Source organism: Elephantulus edwardii, unplaced genomic scaffold (genome assembly GCF_000299155.1).
Source record: "Elephantulus edwardii isolate Elephantulus edwardi_28Jun2011 unplaced genomic scaffold, EleEdw1.0 scaffold00218, whole genome shotgun sequence".
Taxonomy (NCBI): Eukaryota; Metazoa; Chordata; class Mammalia; order Macroscelidea; family Macroscelididae; genus Elephantulus; species Elephantulus edwardii.
The window spans coordinates 3,551,306-3,573,912 of NW_006399968.1; the positions used below are offsets into that span (position 1 = coordinate 3,551,306).

At 41.5% G+C, this 22,607-nt stretch overlaps 1 protein-coding gene and 1 pseudogene across 1 annotated transcript in view; one reads left to right on the forward strand and one right to left on the reverse strand.

Annotated features, from left to right (window-relative positions):
* The window catches only part of LOC102845520 (protein cornichon homolog 3-like), a 252,274-nt gene that overhangs the window by 97,536 nt on the left and 132,131 nt on the right, over positions 1-22,607 (forward strand). Inside the window, exon 2 of the mRNA XM_006898051.1 lies at positions 18,375-18,443. Coding sequence (XP_006898113.1) covers positions 18,375-18,443 — 69 coding nt within the window. The remainder of the gene's footprint in view (positions 1-18,374; positions 18,444-22,607) is intronic.
* On the reverse strand, positions 20,131-21,438 carry LOC102845111 (annotated as a pseudogene).

Sequence of the window (22,607 nt, forward strand, 5' to 3'; positions counted from 1 at the left end):
TAGGCTCTTGCTCATATGTTATTTCTTTAAATTCCTCTGTATCTGCCAATTCCTTTCTATATAATGACGCAGTATATTCCTTCCATCTTCTTTTATCACTCCATAAGAGAGAGATAGTGCCATCCTGTGTGACTTAGAGCTACTCATAAACTACTAGAAAGTCAAGATGTGTCAGTTTCAACTTGACCTCAGTGAATTTGAGGTCTTTGAAAGTTTTAAAAAGCAAAGCAGCATTTGATCACTCAGACCTGACCTAGGGATCTTTTTAGTTGCCTCATATGCAAGCAAAACCTGAACAATGGAAGAGGGAGACCAAATTGATACATTCAAAGTGTGATATCAGCAAAGATTGTTGAAAGTTCTGTGGACCATGAGGAAAACAAACAAGTTTAGAGGAAATATAAGCAGAATGTTTTGTAGAAACAAAGTTACAGAGACTTCAGCTCACATACTTTGGCCACATCATCAGGAAAGATCGATTGAATGAAAATGGTTCTTTGATTGGTCAATTCCTAGTCTCATTGCTGTCGAATGGGGATTGACTCGCAGCTGACCCTCCAGCAGGGTTTTGGAGGCTTTAAGTGGAATGTGAGGAGGTTGTCCATTTTTCTCACTCAGAACCATTGATGAACTTGATCTGTTCTAGTTCATCTCTGGGTGGGCAGTGCAAGCCCCGATGGACTGTACCTCCAGAGAAAAGGAACAACAACCTTCAGTGCAACAACCCTAGTTGATTCAGACATAACAGTGATTGTGAAGGTGACACAGAACCAGGCCACATTTTGTTATGTGGTGTATAAGGGTGCTGTGTTTTAGAGCCAGACGTGACAGTGTGGAACAGCACAATAAATAGTTGAATATGTGTCATTCTCGCTGAGGATGTGCTGTTCCTAACTGTAAGGATATGTGCGGAGAGCCTGTGTGAGGGTGGGGAGGAGTTTGTTTCCCTTGGGGAAATGGTACCATTTTCTTATAAGTAGTGAGAACAATAGAACTGATCTGTTTTTCTTCCTACTTTAGTCTTTTTGGAAGTTAAAATGCAAATTTTCAAGGCAATGAGATGCACTCTCTGGGGTTTTCCGGTGCTTGTTTGTGAGTATGTGTGTGGTAGAGGTGTCTCAGAACTGCTGGAAAAAAGACTTCAAGTGGGTGGCTTTAAATAACATAAATTTATTTTCCCAAAATTCTGGAGGATAAAAGGACAAATTAGGGTCTTGGGCATGTTATTTGCTTCTGTGGGCCTCTGTTTTACTTTCTAGAGTCTGATTGCAAACCTGAAAGTTCTTTGTATGTAGCCAGGTATCTGTCTTCTCCTACCGTCTTTTTATTCTACTCTTCTTATAAAATACTTCTCAGAGGTGATTAGGCTTAAGACCTCTCCCTCCGATCTGGTATAGCCTCATTAATATAACAAAAGAAAGGCCCTCTTTCCACTCAGCTCCTTGTGTTCAAGTCAGAATCCACTCATCCTCACCCTCTGCGGGTTTTCTGAAGCTGTGAATTGCTGTCTTTCTCCTGTGGAGCAGCTGATATGTTAAAACTACCAGAGAGGTGGCACCTCTGGATTAGCAGTACTACTCTTTAAGGGAGTTCTGGTGACCTAGTGGCAAGAAGCTGCGCTGCAGTCCTGAAGGCATGCTGTTCAAGGCCACCAGCTGCTCTGCAAGAGAAGGACGGGCAGTTTCCTCCCTTGTGATTAACTGCCTCTTCCAGAGGGTCAGCTATGGGTCAATTTAGATTCTGTGATACACAATAACAACAGCAACAACTCCTTAAGGTTCAAATCCACCAGCTGCTCTGTGGGAGAAGGATGGGCAGTATCTTCCGGTGTGATTTATCACCTCTGAAAACCCACTGGAGGGTCAGCTCCGAGTCAGTTCTGGTTCTTACTTGATGGCACACGATAACAACAGCAACTCCTTAAGGACCATGCTGTCAGAGCTTCCCTGACTGAATCATAGCTGACCCTTCAGTGGGTTTCTGAAGCTGTAATCGCAGGAGAGGAGATTGCCCATCCTCCCGAGGAGTCACTGGCTGATTCACATTGCCGGAGAGGCATGGCCTTCGTGTTGGTAGCACCATTCATTGCAGACTAAATCCCAGAGCTCCTGTTTCCACATGGACATATCTTTACAGGAACAAAGGAGGCTAGGATCTCACCATGTATTCCTGGAGGATACATTCAATCCATAGCAGTAAATGTATATAAATATGAAAAATATGTTTTACATACATAATTTCTCCCTGTTGATATTAATCAGGCTTTAATTTTCCTGGATCTATATCTCAGTCTCAATGATTTTCTCACTGTTTTCTATATCCTTATAAAACATCTGAAATGGGGTTTTTCCTTGTAGGGTATTCTTGATTACTCTAGTCAATGAGTGGATTTTGAAGAAAGAAGCCTGGAGGCTCAAAATCCTGTGAGTCACTGCATGGATGATGGCTATGTGACTGTACCTTTATGAACTAGCCCTTCTGTGTTTTGGATTTCCTTGGGGCTCTGGTGGCCTAGTGGGTAAGGAATTGCACTGGCAGCCCAGAGGCACATGGTTCAAATCCATCAGCTGCTCCAAGGGAGAAAGATGAACCTTTTCCTACTGTGCAATTTACTGCCTTTGAAAACCTGCTAGAAGGTTGGCTATGAATCAGTGCTGAGTCCACCGCTGACAACAACAGCAGCAACCACCCTTAGTTCAGAGATGCCCTGTTATCAAGCACAATACCCAGACCCAGAGAGACAGTGATAGAGAGGACGGAAGCTGCTTACTCCTTGCAAATGAAGAACTGTGAATGGGTAAACTGTGGTCAGATGAGACATGTTCATACAGGCTTTTTTAATTGGTTTGCATACAATCACTCATATTAAGGAAATATCTAGATGAGTTAAAAGTGTTTCATGTTTCACCATGTACTCTTTTTAAATTTAGTTTTCATGTAAGTTCTTTATATTATGTTTCATTCATATGCATTGTGTTTTATAGTCTTTTGTTCACATTGTGTTTCATACAATCATTCTCATGCATTATGTTTTATAAAATTGATCACAAGTGAACCTTGTCCATCATTACCCTGTCTTTTTGCAAAGATCCTTCCCATTTAGTTCGCCCCCTCCTTCCACCCACTAAACTGTGCAACGATTCCACTAATAGGAATATACCACAAGGAAATTAGAAATGAGACACAAATGGCAATTTATACACCAGTGTTCATAGCAGTGATATTCACCATCGTAAGAACTTTGAAACAGGCCAAATGTCCAACCACAACTGAATGGAGTGAGAAATGGTGGTACATTCACACAATGGAACACTATGCAGCACTTAGGAGCAATGGTTTTGAGAAATATGTAACTTTGGAGAGGTTGGAAATCATTATGCTGAGTGCACTCAGTCCCAGAAAGACAAATACTGCGTAAGACCATTATTGTAAAAATAGAAGGATAACTGGTGAAACATGTACAGGAACTCAAGGCAGGGAGTGGAAGGCTGAGGATAAGGATAGATAGGGGTGAAACCACAGGGTCATCATGTACTCTTGAACATTTATTGTAAGCCTTAGGCCAAAAGATACAAAGATGGGTAAACTCATTTATTCAGTAGATACTTATTGAACAATTACTGCTGTGCTTGGTGTTGATGTAGGTGTAATGATGCATCAATGTGCCAGTCAGAATCTTTTGCATTATCTTATCAACAAGCCTCTCTTAACCTGAAGGGATCCAATGAATGTATTCTGTATATATGCATATATTTGTCAGGCCTCCCTTTGGTGTTCAAAACTATGCTTTAAATTTAGGGTGTATAGATTCATGCTGGGCATGCAGACAGCTTGTTGTGTGAGCTGAGGTGTTAACATGCATCTGCTGTGAAATCACCCCAGAATTCTGACTAGCCAGGGCCTGGTCTGAAGCGTTCCAGTGCCTCCATCTGGTGCTTGTGGGTCTTCCCTTGAGCTACTTTACTGAGTTCATCTCACTGGCAGTGCATGAGTGCTCTGAGCTCTCTGTATCTTGCCACCTTTTGTTATGCACTCTTCTGTTGCAGGCCACTATTATTGTGGGTCTCTCATTGGTGTTTTGATATGCATCCTTTTAATAACTAGAGCACTTCCTGTTGTTCGTCGTCTTGGGTGAAGAGTCTTTTTTGAAACTTTTGCCCATTTTGTAATTTGTCTTTTTCTTGTTGAGGTGCTGGAATTTTTTATAAATTTTAGATTTTTGCTGTTGTGTGCTGTAGAGTCAGAACTGACCCATAGTTGACTCTCTGGTGGGTTTTCAGAGGTAGTTAATCACATGGGAGGAGATTGTCTGTCCTTCTCCCGCAGAACAGCTGGTGGATTCAAACCATATGCCTTCGGGACTGTAGTGCAGCTTCTTGTCACAAGACTTCCAGAACTCCCTTATCAGATATGTCATAGCCAAGTATTCACCACCACCACCCCCCACCTCTCCAGTCTTTATGCTTTGTTTTGCTTGATTGGAATTTTTTTTTTTTTACAAACATAAGCGTTTTCTTTTTAGATGGTCTCATTCATCCATGTTCCTTGCCTGGTTTTGCATTTTTTGGCAATGTTTGAGAGCCCATTTATGTCATGGATTAGGACTTTTACATTTATTCTTACTTTTCTCTGATGATCTTTAGAGTTCTTGGGTTTCCCTCTAGGTCTCTCATGTTCCTTTTGTTGTATTTGTGTGTCGTGTGATTGTGAGTTTTATTTCAGTTTTCTGCAAATAGATGTCCAATTTTGCTGGCACCATTTGTTAAAGAGGATGCCATTTCCCCACCTAATGGATTTCGTCTTCCTATCAAAGATCAGTTGACTGTAGTTGGGCAGGTTTATTTCCAAGGTCTTGATTCTGTTCTATTGGTCTGTGTATCTGTCTGTGTACCAATACCATGCTGTTTTGATTAGTATGGCCATGTAGTAGCTTTTCTTAGATCAGAGAATGTGATGCCTCCTATTTTGTTTTTATTCCTCAGCAGAGCGTTACTTACTCAGGACCTGTTTCCTTGCAGACAAATTTGGAAAAATTATTTTTTTTGTCTCCTTGAAGAATGACGTTGGTATCTGCATTGAGATTGCATTAAACCTGGAGATTGCTTTTGGTAGAATTGTGATTTTCACAGCATTGTCTTCCTATCCATGAACATGGTATATTCTTTCATTTATCATTGTTTGTTCCTTGTGGTAGTGTTTTTAAAATTTCTTTATATTGAAAAATACGGACTGCTTCAAGGATTTTCAGGTCATGTATAAGCAGGGGCCATGCTAATCTTTGTATCATTTTAGTGTGTGTATTGCTGAAGCAATTTTTCCAGCTGTCTTTCAATTTGTGTTGACAGGTTATGTCTTTCTCCGTCCTTTAAATGTGAGACTGAGAAATAATATTTTATGGTGTGAATACTGCTGGAAGCAGGAGTGGCATTCACTTCCTAAACAACATGCCTCCAGAAACTATGAACTTTGATAAATGTCGATAGTTATAGAAAGGCTCAGGCCTTTTGTTCATAGGGTCACTATGAGTCATGCTGACTCGAAGGCAATCAACAACACAATGATGGACTTTGGCTGAGGGGTCTTTGTGATAGGAGGTCCTCTCTATACCGCATGCATAGTTGCTCTAGGGTGCACACTCCTCCAGAGCATGGCCAGGCTGGCTGTGGGACACTGCAGGGTTGGATGTTGGAAGAGTCTCTTGCTTACTTAAAGAAACAGGACCTTGGAAGCAAAGTTCCCCAATATCCACATAGGATTATAAGGCCTAAGGCTCCAGAAGGTTGTGCTGAGACTGACTAAACCATTTAGAGACAGAGGTGACAAAGCTTCATCTCACATACTTTGGACATGTTGCTAAGAGAAGCTATTTCTTGGAGAGAGACATCATACTTGCGAAGGTGGAGGGTCTGTGAAGGAGAGGAAGATCCTCAACTAGGTAGATTGGTACAGTGCGGCAGTGGGCTTGAGTGTGTCAAAGATGAGGAGGTGACCCAGGATAGGACAGGTTTCAGATTAATTGTTCATAAGGTTGCTATGGACATTCCTTATTAGAGAGACAAGGATGCCAGAGCAAGCACAGATTTGTGAAAGGAAGGAGACATCCGGAGCTGGGGATAGTGACCCAGCATAGACACTGTGGTTTCCAACTTGCTCTATGTGCCAGGGCTATAGTACAGGGTGGGACGGCTGAGTTAGGGGGCTACAGGGAATGCTCGGGACACTGCAAGCTGCCCACCCTCCTCTCATCTGTTCAGTGATGTGTTGTTCAGAGGATTACCTTGCCTAAGACAAGCCAGCAGGATATGATCCTTTTCATTATTTTCCCCTCTCTGGTCAGGGTGGCTGCTAACAGGTGCTGAAGACAGACCCTGCTCAGGGTCAGCCGAGGAAGTTGGCTGGGGCTGGATCTGCTGGTCACATGCTAATTTAAACTCTTAAGTTTGAGCAGCACATGGCCCTATAATTTCTTTTTTTCTGTTGACAGGGACCAGGCAAGCAGTGCCAGAATCAGCTGTGTCTGCAAATTCTTGCCTTAGCAACGGCAAGTAACTTAACATATCCCTTGTTCCCCAATTTGTATTTATCATTCAGGTACAGAGGTTTACCTGGGGAGAGTGATAGCTGCCTCCCAGCTCAACTGCTGATTTCCAGGCTCCTTCCCAACATCCCAGTACTCTGCCTTGTTGCTTGTAACAGGACAGGCCTATTGGCCTTCCCACCTTATCCCTACCTTTGCCTCCCACCTAACCCTCTGCCCCACTTTTACTTTGAAATGACTGGGTTTACTGTGTTCTTCTCTGCATGATCCTAATGCCTATGCCCAATACTAGGGTCAAGGTAGAGTAATAAGACCAGGAGGTGGGGCCCTGTGTGGTGATGTCGTGGAGTACCATCGAGTGGGAACCAACCCATAGCTGATCCTGTAGTAGGTTTTCAGAAGCAGTAAATCACATGAGAGGAGATTGCCTGTCTTTTTTCCAAGGAGCACCTGGTGGATTTGGACTGCATACCTTTGCACTGGCAGCACAGTTCTTTTCCACTAAGCCACCAGAGCTCCCTGAAAGTATATTCATACAAGTAAAACTTAATATTTATAACCACTTACTATGTGCTAGGCAAGGAGCTCTGATAGTGCAATGATTAACTGCTCAGTTGCTAATGGCGAACTCTGTGGTGTGAAGCCAGTAGCCATTCTACAGGAGAAAGGGATGGCATCTGCTCCATGGAGGTTATACCCTTGGGGAGGCTGTGGGAAGTTCTGCTGTGTTTTGAGTCTTGTTGTGACAACCTGACAGCAGTGGATTTGGGTTATGTGCGAGGCATTGCGCCCTGGGCTTTGTGCACAGTAGTTCATTTCATCCTTCTAGCAACACTGTTGAGAAGAAAGCTTTATTGTTAGTCCAAACTTTAAAAAAAGTTTTAAGGAACCATTAAGTCAATTTCCAGTTAAACTTTACGTGCAACAGATGACAGCCCTGTTCAGTCCTACTCCATCTTCACAGCGGTTGCTATGTCTGAGGTCATCGTTTCAGTCACTGTGTGAGTTTATCTGGTCGAAGGTCTTCTTTTTTGCTGACTCTATATTTGACAGGAATCTTGTTCTTCTACAGGGACTGGCCTTTCCTGTACAAATATACATAAGACAGTCTCCTCGTCCTTGCTCTTAGTGCACTTTCCCCACAGCAGATTTGTTTGTTCTTCTCACATGATGGTTCTCCATGTGGCCTTTATCAGAGGCATTGATTCCCCACCAATTTTCTCTTCTAGCTTCCAAATGCATAGGAGGCAGTTGAAGATGTGATGACGTGGATCAGGGCACTTTAGTGACTTTTTAACACTTTTAAATGTTTCAGTGCAGTAGGTTCACAGCACATTGTTTGACTTCTTGGCTGCGCTCACATGGACATTGGTTATAAATCCAAGGGAAAGGACATCCTTAACAGCTTGGATGTTTTCTCCTTACCATGATGTTGCTTACTGGTACAGTTGTGAAGATTTTTGTTTTCTTGTTGAGTTGTACTCCATACTGAAGGCTGAAGTGTTAGATCTATGCCAGTAAGTGTTTCAAAAGGCAAGCTTGTGCCACCTGTGTATCACAGCCCTTCCTTCAATCCGGATGCTGCATTCTCCAACCTGAATTTCTGTGTCTCAGATTAACTGCTCAGCATACGGGTTGAATAGGTATCCTAAAAAGATTCAATGCTGGAACAAGTTTTTCCTGGTTTTACACTATGCAATATCCCAGTATTCGATTCAAATGATTGTTTATTGATCCATACACATTCTCTTTATGAGCATAATTCAGTGTTCTGGATTTCCCATTATTCTCAATGATATCCATAATCTACTATCATCCACACAATCAAATGCCTTTAGATAGGAAGTAAAACACAGGTAAACAACTTTGTATATTCTCTGCTGTCAGGTAGGATTTTTCTGATTTATCCCTCATTCTACATTCTTTTTTGAATCCTGCTTGAATTTCTCCAAGTACCCTGTTTACGGACTGCTTCTGAACCACTTTGAACTATGCTCAGCAAGACTTGATTTGCGTGTGATATTGATTATATTATTAAACAATTCCTGCATTCTGTTGGATCACCTTTCTTTGGAATGGGTACAAATATGGATCTCATTTAGTCATTTAACAGGGTTAGCTGTCTTCTACATTTTTGGCAATGATAAGTGAGCAGCTCGAGGGCAGCAGCCATTTGTTGAAATATTTCCCTGGATAGTCCATTAATTCTTGGAGCTTGTTAATACAACTGTTACTTAGATTTACACACCAACTACTAAAACTGAAGATGAAATGGTTGATGTTGTTAAATGCCTTCAAATTGTAGAAGTCCCATAGCGACCCTATGAACGAAAGACCTGAACATTTGTATAACTTTCTTCATTTCTCCAAGTTCATAGGGTTTCAGAAGTGGATGCCACTTCTGTTTCCAAGCTTGTTTTAATCCCTGTAAGATTTCAAAATTCCAGCATGCCTACATTCTGGTGGACTGTTCGCCAAAGACCCCCAGTTCATCTGGCAAAGTCCCATCTGCTGACACCCACGTGACATGAAAAGAAAGGCATAAGAGCACCAAGTGTTCCCTTCCTGTCCCTCCTCGAGCTGTGAGAGGCCGTCATAACACTTCCAGCATAAAACCCACCGAAGATGAAACTACAGGAATCTTTACTGTCTTCTTTATATATGAAGAACTAAGGCTTGGAGATTCCTAGTCATTTTCCCACAGTCACATAAACAATGACACGGAGTTTTGATTAGGGATGAGATATTCGTACTCCTATGTATAGGCTTAACCATTATGCCATCTTGTCCTTTTTTATGCATAATGCTAATGTACTCTCTCTTCATCCAACAGAGTCTTTCTCCATTCTAATCTTGTGCCAGTCTATATTGCATCTCCTTTCACACTCCCAACAATCTCCTAGGGGAAGGGTGGTTTATCATTCCCATTTTGCAAATGTCAATCCAAAGCTTTCAGAGGTTATATAGCTGGAAATTGGGAAGGCTGAAAGTCAGCTGAGACTTGCACAGGCATAGGCTCTTCTTTAAAGAGGCAGCTTCTGTTGCAATGAAGAGAGAGGCCCACAGACCACTTGAAATGACTGCATACAGTAAGCTGATAGTGGTTTGCTTTGTGATGGTGTGAGAAAGTAAATGTGGAGCAGGCATGAGACGGGAGGGTTGATATCAAAGAACTTCAGAAGATGGTAAGATGAGGATTGTTGTTCAAGAGGCCAAGTGTGGAGGATGTGGCTGGAAAGAGGTCTGGGCCTCATTTTATTGTTGTCTAGTAGGTCTGCTGCTGTGGAGTTCATGGGATCTTGATCTTTAAGACTCTGCTTCTTTGCAGCTCTGCTTATAGGAAGTCTCTGCTCATGGAGAGGGCTAGCATTGCCCATGTCACAGTGAGCAGCTGCTCTAGAGCTGTGCTATGGGGGAGAGAGTGTCAGCACAATGCACCAAATTCCCCTTGCTCACCTCGGCAAGTCCCCTTGCTTCCCGGTGGTTCTTCGGCTGTTGAGTCAAGTGATTTCGACTCCTAGCTTCTCTATGGGCAACAGACCTGAACTTTACCCTGTCCTGTGCCATCCTCATCATCTCTGATCTACTTAAGCTCATTGTTACAGCCATGATGTTAATCCATATTGTTGAGGGTCTTTTTCTTTTTCTCTGACCCTTTGCCTTTCCAAGCATGATGTCTTTTCACAAAATTGGCCCCTCCTAACATGCTCAAAATATGTGAAACACAGCTTCACCATCTGCCTCTAAGGAGAATCCTGGTTGCACTTTCTCCAAGAAATATTCATTTGTTTTTATGGTAGTCCAATACTCTTCTCCAAAATCTCAACTCAAAGACATCGGTTCTTTTGTTATCATTAGTCATTATCAAACTTTCAGATGTATAACAAATAATAGAAAATGCTATGGCTTGAAACAAGCACACTGTAGTCTTTAAATTGATATTAATGTTTCTTAACACTTTAGATAAGTCTTTACCTCTCTAATGTAAAGAAGATTTTCCCAATGAAATATGTGTTTTGATTTCTTGACTGCTGGTGTCAAGGATGTAGTTTGTGGATCTGAGCAAGATAAGATCATTGACAACTTCAATCTTTTGTCTGTTTATCTTGATGTTGCCTATTGACCCAGTGATAAGCAATTTTTTGAAGCATACTTTTTTATTAGGATATGTTGTTGTTATGTGCTGTTGAATTGCCTGCGACTCAAAGCAACCCTGTGTCAACAGCCCTAAACCCTGCTCTATCCCTTGCCAATCTTCTTGTCTCTGACACACCTATCCCCATAACCCCAGTGACTGAATCAATCCATCTCCTCAAGGGTCTTCCTCTCCTGTGCTGTCCCTTCACCCTCCAAAGCATGGCGTCCCTCTCCAAGGACTGATCCTGCCTTGTAACATATCCAAAGTATGTCAGATGGAGTTTCAGAATTCATGCCTCCAAGGAAAAGCCTGGCTTCACCTTCTCCAGGACGAACTTGTTTGTTCTCCTAGCAGTTCATTATATATTCAATACTCTTCTCCAACACCAAAGCTCAAAGGCACCAAGAGTCCTTCTATCATCCCTAGTCATTGTCCAGCTCTCTGATGAATAGCAAGTAATTGCAAAGATCATGGCCTGTATCGGGTGCACCTTAGTCTCCAGACTGAAATCATTGCTCTTCAGTACTTGGGAGAGGTCTCTGACAGCAGACTTTCCCAGTGCAATTTGTCTTTTAATTTCCTGGCTGCTGGTACCAACAGTGTTGACTGTGGAGCCAAGCAAACGGAAGCTGTCAACATTCTCAATCTCCTCACCATCCATCATGATGCTGCCAATCAGCCAAGTGGTGAGAATCTTTATTTTCTTGATGTTGAACTTCAATCCATATTGAAGGCTGAATTCCTTGACCTTCTGTAGCAAGTGCTTCAGGTCCTCCTCAGTTTTAGCAAGCAGGGTTGTGTCATCTGTATAGTGCAGATTGTTGATGAGTTTACCTGCAATCTTGATGCCACACTTCTCCTCATAGAGCCCAGCCTCCTGAATAATCTATTTAGATTGAAAATACATGGAGATAGGACACATCCTTGACGCACACCCTTCCCAATTTTGAATCATGCAGTGTTTCCTTGCTCTGTTCTGACGACTGCCTCCTGCCGCAAGTATAGGTTCTGCATAAGCACGATCAAGTGTTCTGGAATTCCCATTCTTTTCAGAGTCAGCCACAGTTTGTTATGGTCCACACATTCAAATGCCTTTGCATAGTCAATGAAACACAGATAGAAAATATGGAAGACCTTTTAAAAAAAGATTGTCACAATTTTTTTTAATATAAAATTTTTATTTTATATTGATTGGCTTACAAATTTTGTATCCATTGTTTTTCCACCCTAGATCTTTTCCATTTCCTTAACCCATCCCTCCCTTCACCCATCAAATTGTGTGACCCTGTGATTACACCCCCTGCCCATCCTTACCCCTTTGCTCTCCACCTTCCCCCCTTAGATAATCATACACGCTTTGCTCTGTTTCTTATACAATATTTGTCTTTATGGGACTGAGTTAGTTCATTTAGCATAATGCCCTTCAGTCTCTCCCAAGTTAATAGTAATTTACAAAATTATCATTCCTGCATGCTTCCTAATATTCCATTGTGTGAAAGTACCATAATTTTTCAATTCATTTGATGGCTATATGGGCTGTTTCTTTGTTTTTGTCATGGTGAGTTAAGTCTCTGTGCCTCAGTTCTAATTTTCTTGGGGTATATTCCAAGCAGTGGAATAGCTGGGTCATATGGAATTTCTATATTCAGCTTTTCAAGGAAGCATCAAATTGCTTTTAAGAGTGGTTGTACCATTGTACAATCCCACCAACCACATAATAAAGTTCCTATCTCACTACATCCTCTCCAACATTTATTACTTGCTATCCTGTTAAATTTTACCACTACTACTGGAGTCAGATGGTATCTCATTGTGGTTTTTATTTGCATCTCTTTTATTGCCAGTGATTTTGAGCATTTCTTGATATATCTATTGACCATCTGAATATCGTCATCTGTGAAAATTCTTTCCATGTCTTTTTCCTATTTTGTAATTGTGTGATCAGTCATTTGCTTGTGGAGTCCCTATAGGATTCTGCAAACTTTTGATATGAGACTTTTCTCTGAAAGGTATTGCCAAATGTTCTTTCTCCAATCTGTACGCTTTCTTTTCACTCTGTTAGAAAAGGTTTTTGATGCACACAGGGATTTAATTTTTAGAAGGTCCCGTTCATCAATTTTATCCTCTCCAGATTGTGCATTTCTGGCTGTATTTGGCAGTCCTTTTATACCATAGACTAGGCCATCTAAGCTTGATCCCAGTTTGTCTCTCATGTACTTTATGGTTTGGGGCTTTATTCCCAAGTCTCTTACCCACCTTGACCTTGAGGTGATTTTTGTGGATGGTGTGAGTTGTGGATCCTATATCAGCTTTCTGCTCCTAACAGTCCAGTTTTGCCAGCACCATTTGTTGTCATTTCCTCATTTGATAGGTTTTATTTCCTTGACCACAGATATCTGGCTCCATTTCTGGGTTCTCAATTTTGTTCCATTGGTCTATATGTCTGTCATTTGTACCACTACCATGCTATTTTTGTTACTACGGCTGTGTAAGTAAGTTTTGAGGTCAGGGAGTAAAATGTCTCCCACTTCACTTCTGTTTTTCAGAAGTGCCTTTTTAATTTTTTTTCCTTTCTTGGTAATATCTTTGCCTGGTTTTGGTATTAGGGTTATGCTTGCTTCATAAAATTACTCCGGAAATGTTTCATCTTTTTCTGTTTTTTGAAATAGTTTAAGTAGAATTGGTGGTAGATCTTCTCTGAATGGTAGAATCCAGCTGTGAAGCCATCTGGTTCAGGACTTTTCCTATGTGGAAGTCTTTTGATGACCTGTTCAATTTTTTCTTCCGTGATGGGTCTGTTCAAGTGTTCTACATGTGTTCTTGTCAATCTGGCTGGAGCATGAGTATCAAGGAATTTATCTATTTCCTCTAGGTTTTAAAATTTATCAGAGTATAACTTTTCATGGTATTCTGATGTTATCTATTTAATTTCATCTGGTTCTGTTGTGATACCACCTCTATCACTTCTTAATAGAATTAGCTATGACTTTTCTCTTTTTTCCTTTTGTTAAGTTTGCCAGTGGTTTGTCAATTTTATTGACCACCTTGAAAATACAGCTCTTGATCTTATTGATGGTTTTGGTTGTTTTTCTGTTCTCCATCTCATTGGTTTCAGCTCTTGTCCACATAATTTCTTTTCTTCTAGAGGCTGTAGGATTAGATTTTTGTTCTAGTTCTAGGTGATGAAGTATTGAGTTACATAATTGATTTTTCCTCTTTTCCTTTTTTATGTGTGTGTGTGTATTGCTATGAACTGCCCCCCTGAGGACTGCCTTAGCTATAACCCAGAGGTTTTGGTATGTGGTATTTTCATTTGTTTCAAGAATTTTTTTTTTTCATTTCAGTCTTTATTTCTTTTATAACTGAATCATATTCTAACACAGAGTTACTTAGCTCCCACATGGGTGGTTTTGGAAGCTTTACCGACCTGTGATTAATTTCTAGTTTTATGGCATTGTGGTCTGAGAAGATACTTTGTATTGTTTCAGTGTTGCTTAATTTGTTGAGTCTTGCTTTGTGTCCTTACATGTGATTGATTCTGGAGAATGTACCATGTGCACTTGAAAAGAAATTGAATTGAGTTTTAGTTGATGCAGTACCCTGAATACATCCACAAGGTTGAGCTGGCTGATTGTATAGTTTAGATCTTCTGTGTCTTTGCTAAGTTTCTTTTGATTCGACCTATCCTTTGGTGATAATGGCATGTTGAAGTATCCTACCTCTATTGTGGTGCTGTCTATTTCTTTCTTCATTGATAAGCATTTTTGTTTTCTTAATGCTAAGATCTGTTCCACATTGAAGGATATAGTCTTGGACCTTCTACAGCAAGCATTTCAAATATCCCTTGTTTTCAGCAAATAAGGTTGTGCCATCTGCATAACATGGGTTGTTTATGAGTCTTCCTTCAATTGATGGCAAACTCCTCTTCATAAAATCTAGCCACTTGAATGATTTCCTCTGAATACATTGAACCCAACCCTGAGTGGAAGGGGTGGATCACACACTTTCCCCAAGTTATTTTAAGGACACCTCTGTCTTAAGTTGTTGTTGTTAGGTACCATCAAGTTGAGTATGACCCATAGTGAAGTTGTGAACAACAAATCTGAAACCTGTCCTGTCCTGTGCTGTGCTATCTTCATAATCTCTGACACACTTGAGCCCATTGGAACAGTCACTGTGTCAGTCCTTCTCGTTAAGAGGTTTCTATCTTTTGCTGACCCTACACCTTCCTGAGAGGAGCTCATTGGCAGATGCCAAGGTCCACATGAGAAGAAGGACCTTTGGACATGATCCTTCTCTTCTGTCCCTAATAATAAGACTGCTGTCTAGGAACCTAGCGCTGTTTGGGACCTGGCTGTGATAGTCCCCAGAAGTACAGGTGGGAATGTGTGGGCTTGCGGGGTGAGGGGGTGGGGAGTCAAACGTCTATGCTGGTTGGATGTTTATTTTCCCATGCCTTTGGTCATATAGAGCTAAGCAGGCATCTTGACCTGGGGCTCTTAGATTGCAGGGCTCTGGGGGCTAAGCCTGCTGAGTCATGTCTCATGTGATGCATTTCAGTGAATTCCCTTCAGCTCTCCTCTTTATACATAAAGGTGAGACTGTATGGTACAATGGGAAAGTGCCAGGAAGAGAGGCAAGATTTTGAGTGCCGATTCCAGCTCCACTCCCTTGGCTGGACACAGCCAGTGACCTCACATTCTTCACAAGTCTTCCACTGATCTCTGTTTGGACTGTTACACAAGATTAGCCTAAAGTCTAATTAAAAAAAAATCCTCATTGCTGTCCAGTGGAAGTGACTAATAGCTAACCTTCCAGCAATAATTCTGTGGCTATAAATCCCATAGGAGGAGACTGCTCATCTTTCTCTCATAGAGATGCTGGTGGGTTTGAACTACTGGGAAGGTGCCACCTTAGGGTTAACAACACAACTCCGTGTGGACTGTGCACCCAAAGTTCCCTAAATTAAGATAAAGCATGTGAAAATACTTTGGAACATTTACAGTGTCCTTTGGTCATTAGGCTTCTCCTAGGTAAGTGGAGGTCAGGATAGTGATATGAGAGATAGAGAATCAGAATCTTCCATTTGACATATGATAGAATCAGAACAAAGGACTGATGAGTGATTCATACCCACAAGAAGCCCACAGAGCTCTGTTGAGGTTGGAGCAAATGGAAGCAGTGAAGAAGGAATAGTACTTGGAAAATATGGGCTTGGTAACAGAAATTATGAGGCTGGAAGTAAAATGATAGCATTTTTTATTTTAAATTATTTATTTGTTGCAAATACCTTCTTTAAAAGACACAAACCACAACTTGACATATGAATTTCACTGGACAGGCTGCATAGGAATCAGATTGACTACATTTGTGGAAGAAATGCTTGGAGAAGCTCAATATCAGTTGTCAACACTAGGCCAGCGATGGATCAGACCATCAATTACTAGTATGCAAGTTCAAATTGAGGCTAAATAAAATGAAAATAAGTCCATAGGAAACAAAGTATAGTCTTGAACCTATTCCATCTGAGTTTCCAGATCATCTTAGGAGGTTTGAGGCAGTGAACATCAATGATTGAGGACTGTGTGAGTTGTGGTATCCTTATATCATACATGAAGAAAACAAAAGGTCATTACAAAAATAGAAGAGAAAGAAAAAACCAAAATGGATGTCAGAAGAGACTCTAAAAATTGTACCGGAGCATTGAGAAGCCAAAACAAAAGGAAAACATGCTGAAGTAAGAGAGTCGAACAAAATTGCAAAGGACAGCTTGGAAGAGAAAAAACAAAGTATTCTAATGGAATGTGCAGAGAGCTGAATTTGGAGAATAAAAAGGGAGGAACTTGCTCTGCATTTCTCAAGCTGAGAGAACTGAAAAGCAAATTTAAGTCTTGAGTTGAAATACTGGAAGATGCTATGGACAATATATATAATGCAGAAAGCGTCAAAAGAAGATGGAGGGAATACTAGAATCACTGTACCAAAAAGAACTGATTGACACTGAAAAATTTCAGAAAGAACTATATGAACAGAAGCCAATGGTAATGTAGAAGGAACTAGAAGCTGCATTGAAGACATTGGCAAAAATAAGGTCCCAGGAATCGATGGGATACCAATTGACTTGTTTCAGTTAAAAGATGCAGCGTTGGAAGCACTCAACAATTTTTGCCAGGAAATTTGGAGGACGACTGTCTGGCAAACAGACAGGAAGAGGTCCGTATTTATTCCCATTCCCAAGAAAGGTGATCCAATAGAATCTGGAAACTTTTCAAACAATATCATTATTATCACATTATAATACTGCTGAAGATTATTTCTTCTTGCTTAGATTCACTATCAATCTTCTCAGTACTTTCTTAGTTAAGAAATCAAAATGTATGTTGCACTGGGAAAATCTGCTTTCAGGGACCTCTCCAAAGTGCTGAAGCACAGGAATGTCAGTTTAAAGACTAAGGTGTGCCTGATTCAACCCAGTCTTTTCAGTTACTTCCTATGCATCTGAAAGTTGAACCATAACTAAGGATGACAGAAGAAAAAACAAGGCCTTTGAGCTGCGCTGTTGGAGAAGAATACTGAATAGCTCATGGACAACCCAAAACCAAATAAGTATATCTTGGTGAAAGTACAAAGCTCCTTAGAGGCAAGGTTGATGAAATATCATCTCACATATTTTGGGCATGATATTAGGAAGATCCAACCCTTGGAAAGGATTATCATATTTGGAAAGGTGGAGGGTAAGCATAATGGAGGAAGGCCCTAGAAAAGGTGAATTGACACAGTGACAGAACCAATAAACTTGAGGAGATCAGAGATGATGGGGATGGCATGGGATAGGGCAGGGTTCAGATCTGTTGTTCATAAGGTGATTATGTGTCATCATCTTCTAGGATCAAGATGGATGATAAAATGATTGAGATTGTTAACAATTACAGCTTGGTTGACTCCATAATCAACACTCTTGGTACCAGCAACCAGGAAATCAAAAGACAATTTGCACTGGAAAAATCTGCTGTAAAGAACCTTTCCAGAGTACTGAGCAATGCTGTCAGTCTAGAGACTAAGGTGTGCCTGATCCAGGCTGTGGTCTTCACAGTTACTTGCTATTCATCAGAAACCTGGTCAATGACTAAGAATGTTACAAGAATTGATGCCATTGAGTTGTGGTGCTGGAGAAGAGTGTTGAATATACCATGGACTGCTAGGAGAACAAACAAGTTTGTCCTGAAAAGGGTGAAACCAGGCTGCTCTTTGGAGGCAAGGATTCTGAAGCTCCATCTTACATATTGTGGGCAAATTGCAAGGAGGGACCAGTCTTTGGAGAGGGACATTATGCTTGGGAGGGTGGAAGAACAGCACAAGAGAGGAAGACCCCAGATGAGTTAGATTGACTCAGTGATTGGGGTAATGAGGGTAGGTGTGTGAGAGACAATCAGGTTGGCTCAGGTTTCAGAGCTGTTGTACATAGCGTCTCTATGAGTCACAAGAAACTTGATGGCACATAACAACAACATTTACCCATCATGACCTTTAGCAGTGACCTCCTCTGGCCAGTCTTGCTTTGTTTTTGCCATTGTTCTCTACCTCTGTTATTCTGAAGCAAATATCAAGAAGCTTGATAGGCTCTTGGGTAGGGAAGTTTGGGACAGGGTCTCACCTCATCTTTGCTCTGACATCTTGATTCTGCATATTCTATTTCAGATCATTGCCTTTGATGAATTAAGGACAGATTTTAAGAGCCCTATAGACCAGTGCAACCCTGTTCATGCGGTAAGTGGGGACACTGGGGATGAGGGAACTGTGATACCACCACTTGTCACACAGGGCCTGGGGCACAGGGTGGAATTTTGACTGATGGGAGAAATGAAAGGAAAAAAAAATATATATCTTGGCCATGATCGTAACTCCATGCCAGGCATTATGCCCCCACTTCTTGGGCCTCACTGAGATCTTGAGCTCATTTGAAAGCCAAGCACGGGAAATCCCAATAGCCCTGAGGGGAAGGGGCTGCTGGACTGGTCTTGTGCTGATGTTTCCCATTAACCCCAGTTTTGCTCACAAGTTTTCAAAGTCTGGGAGTTCATTTGTGGCCTTCTCCTGTCTAGACAAGGAGCTCTGGTGACTTAGTGGTAGTATGCTGCACTGCCAATTCAAAGGTACCCAGTTCAAATCCACCCAGAGGCACCTCAAAAGGCAAATCTAATAATCTACTTCTTAAAGATCAGGAAGCCCTATGAAGCAATTACACTCTGTGCACAAGGGGCTAGCATGAGTCAGGATTGACTCAATGCTAACACACAACAATAGCAAGGAACATCATGTAGATAATGATAGTCCTCACAGCTCTGCCAGATACCTATCAGACAGCACAGCTGAAGTGTGGGCTCTTTTCTCCAGGGATCCGTAACTCAGGAATGGTAAACCCAGGTTTGCTTGTCTCCAAAACCTGCATTCTTGCCACTTACTCTATGCTGTCTCTTTAAAAGACTTCATTCTGTAATACTTAAGGTTTCCTTTTGGACAATAATCCTGTGTGTGTGTGTGTGTGTGTGTGTGTATATACTTTAAAAAGTTGTTCTTTGAGGGAAAATGTATAGGGAAAACTTGTTTTCCTTTCAACCATTCATGTACATGTTGTTTAATGACATTAATTACAGTTCCCATATTGTAAGCACATCTTTTTTACTTCATCTCAGTGACTCTTGTCATCATTCTTTTTTATACTTTAATTGGTTTTTGTTCAGTCACTCATATACATTTTGTTTCACAGCAGTAATTACCAATGTGTAAGGCTCATTATTTACAAGTCCTGTTGGAACTCACTGCACTCTCTTTCCCACCTATCCAATCCCCTGCCATCCACTCACTGATCCCTGCTACCAGACTCCCCATCCCTGCCTGTCAGCCCTCCACAGTTGTGTCTGAGAATGAACCTTTCCTTATTTTTTTTTAGCTTTTTCTCTTTTCTTCTCCCCTCCCTATTTGATCAATTATGCCTGTCCTGTTCCAGATTGTTAACTGCAGTACACATACTGTCTGCTCAATCTTTCCTTCTCCTAATTAATGACAGTATTCATTGTCCATTCTATTCCTTCCCTCCCCATACCCCACTGCAACCATCCTATTTTTTTTTTTATGTCAAGATACTTTATTTTTAAAACAGGTCACAACACTAACCTTTGGCCCATTCTACCCCTGGAAACGTTACAAATGATGCATTCTTTAGTAGCATGTGTAAAAAGTGAATAAAAATGTATATAAAACAAACATTCAAATAGTTTCCATAGGAACACAGATAAGTGTGACCCAGTCGCCTAGCCTTCCATACTGTTGCATCTGTTCCATCCCACCCTACTCACATAAAGACATTTCAAAACTAGCAATAATTAAGTTAAATGGTCCCCCCAAATCCCTTCATTCAAGCTAACCTTGGAGTTAACAACTACCAAAATGGTATCTACACATTAATACTAGCTGAAGCACAACTAGTTGGCTGCTGTTTCATTCCACTTTCCCAAGTACAAGACAAGGGCCGAGTGCTCCTCCACTTTGAGTGGATACTTATGGTTCTTGATTTGCTGCATGAGTTGCCATGTTGGCCCAGACATCACATAGTAAATAGTTTGTCTCTGGATACCGTTGAAAGTAGAGGCAGTAGCAACGGTGTTAATACCCGTGTTTTCAAACAACATCCAGTCCCCCACGTACATTTCTGGCAGGTTACAGGGCTCAACAATCCGATCCAGGCTATCACATCTTGGTCACCATATGCTGGATGAGTAATACGTCTTGTCTGGTTTGGGTCTCTTCTGTAGAAGGGGCTTTACATGTGCATGATCATGAAGGATGCAATTAAATGAGCCATATACCCCATCATTCATATAATACATAAAGGTTTGTTCTCTCGATTCATCTTCATCAGAGTCTGTCTGTTCTTGTAATACTAGTTTCTTGGCAATTATCTTAACAGCAAGAGTAAAAGCTGATGCAACATAGTATCTGCCTGGCTCAGCTATGATTTTACTCCACAATCTGATGGAAAATACTTGTCCAATGATGGATTGATTACATTGGTGATCTCTTCAAAATTAAGCTTCACATCCTCAGATCCAGGAAAGTCACCACCAATATCAAGCAGCCTCAGCTCCCATGTCAGAGACACAACGAGCATCAGATATTGCTTGCACAAAGGTCTCTAGATCAGTACAGCCACTTCCCACATGGAAGCTGGCACCAGTGACATCAATGTTGAGTTCTTTAGCCCATCCTAAAAGAAACCTGCGGGTATTGAGTGTGGCACCAGATTTGACACTAAGGCGACAGACTGCTTTGGAATCATCAGTGGCAATCCTCAAAACCAACTTTGCCTTTGGATGTGCCTGGCAACTTTCACCAGCTCTCCTTCTGAACTCCATGACTGGCAGCATACTTAATTTGAGATTATCCTCTCTGGAGGCACCTTAGGACTCTGCACCAGCTGTATTTCATTCTTCCTAGCACCGTTAAATCCTGTCCCTATGGTAGCCAGGGTCTTCACTATGGCTCTGCTGTCATTACATTTGACTGCATAAAAGGGAGTGACCCGAGGAAGAGCTTTTAGCCATCTTGGATGCTTCTTCAGGATGTCTCCAAGGTCCACAACAGAAAAGGCATCTTTTTTATCTGAAGAGGAAACTTCATTAATTTTTTGGTCCAGAATATCCTTGGCGGTAAAACCTTCATCAAGGAAATGGCAGTCAAACTCTTCGTTACTAAAGCTGTTCATGGTTTCTCGATGTTTTTCCAATATGAAATAAAAAGGAAAACTAAGAGACAGAAGTTTAAATTATTTCCTGCTTCTCACAAAGGCCAATTCTTCTGGACTTTCAAATCCCACTGAATAGCAGGCTTCTACCCTTGGTGTAGCGCTGTAGACGTTCTCAGTGCATACGGACGGACGCCAAGGCTCCATGTAGATGCTGCAGCAGGAGCGCGGGAAGCGCTGATCGACAGCTTCCGGCGCTGGCCCCGCCCCTCCGCCTCGCCGGCCCCGCCCCGCTGCCCGCTGTGGTCGCTCCTGGCTCCCTAGAGCTCCGCTTACCTTGGTGGCGCTGGAGCTGCTGGCTGAGGGGCGGCCGGTGGTGGAGGCTTCAGGGGACTGACCAACCATCCTATTTTTCTAATACAGGTCTTATGCACTATTTGTCCTTTTGTGACTGAGTTATTTTACTCAGCATTACATCTTCTAGATTCATTCCTGATGTGTAGTGTTTCATGAGTTCCTCACTGTTTATTTATTTTTTTTTGTTTTTTTTAATGCTGCAAAGTATTCTGTTAGATGAATGTATCACAACTTATCTCCTGGTTTATTGATGTGAACTTGGGCAACTTCTATTTCTTTTCTATTGTGAATAATGCAGTAAGCATAAGAGTACATACATCTGTTCACATCTCAGCTCTGATGTCCTTAGGGTATATTCCCAGTAGTGCAATAGCTAGAGCAAATGGGATTTCCCTTCTCCGCTTCTTTAGGAAGTGCCGACTGCCATCTATCCTGGTTGCACCACTTTGCATTCCCACCAGCAGTGCATGAGGGTTCCATTCTCTTGCACCCTCACCACATTTGTTGTTTGCTGTTGTTGCTGATGTTAGATGATATCTCGTAGTTATTTTTATTTGCATCTCTATGGTAGACAGTGTTTGGTGGAGGTCGCCAATTAAAACCAGCTTGGAAGCCTGTATAACTTTCTCCAGGTTCATAGGGTTACTGGAGGCAAGCTATTTCGGAAGTGGATGCCACTCCTGCTTCCAAGCTGGTTTTAATTGGGGACCTCCACCAAACACTGTGGAGTGGCATCCACTTCCGAAATAGCTTGCCTCCAGTAACCCTATGAACCTGGAGAAAGTTATACAGGTGTCCAGGTCTTTCATTAATAGTGTAGCTATGAGTCGCCT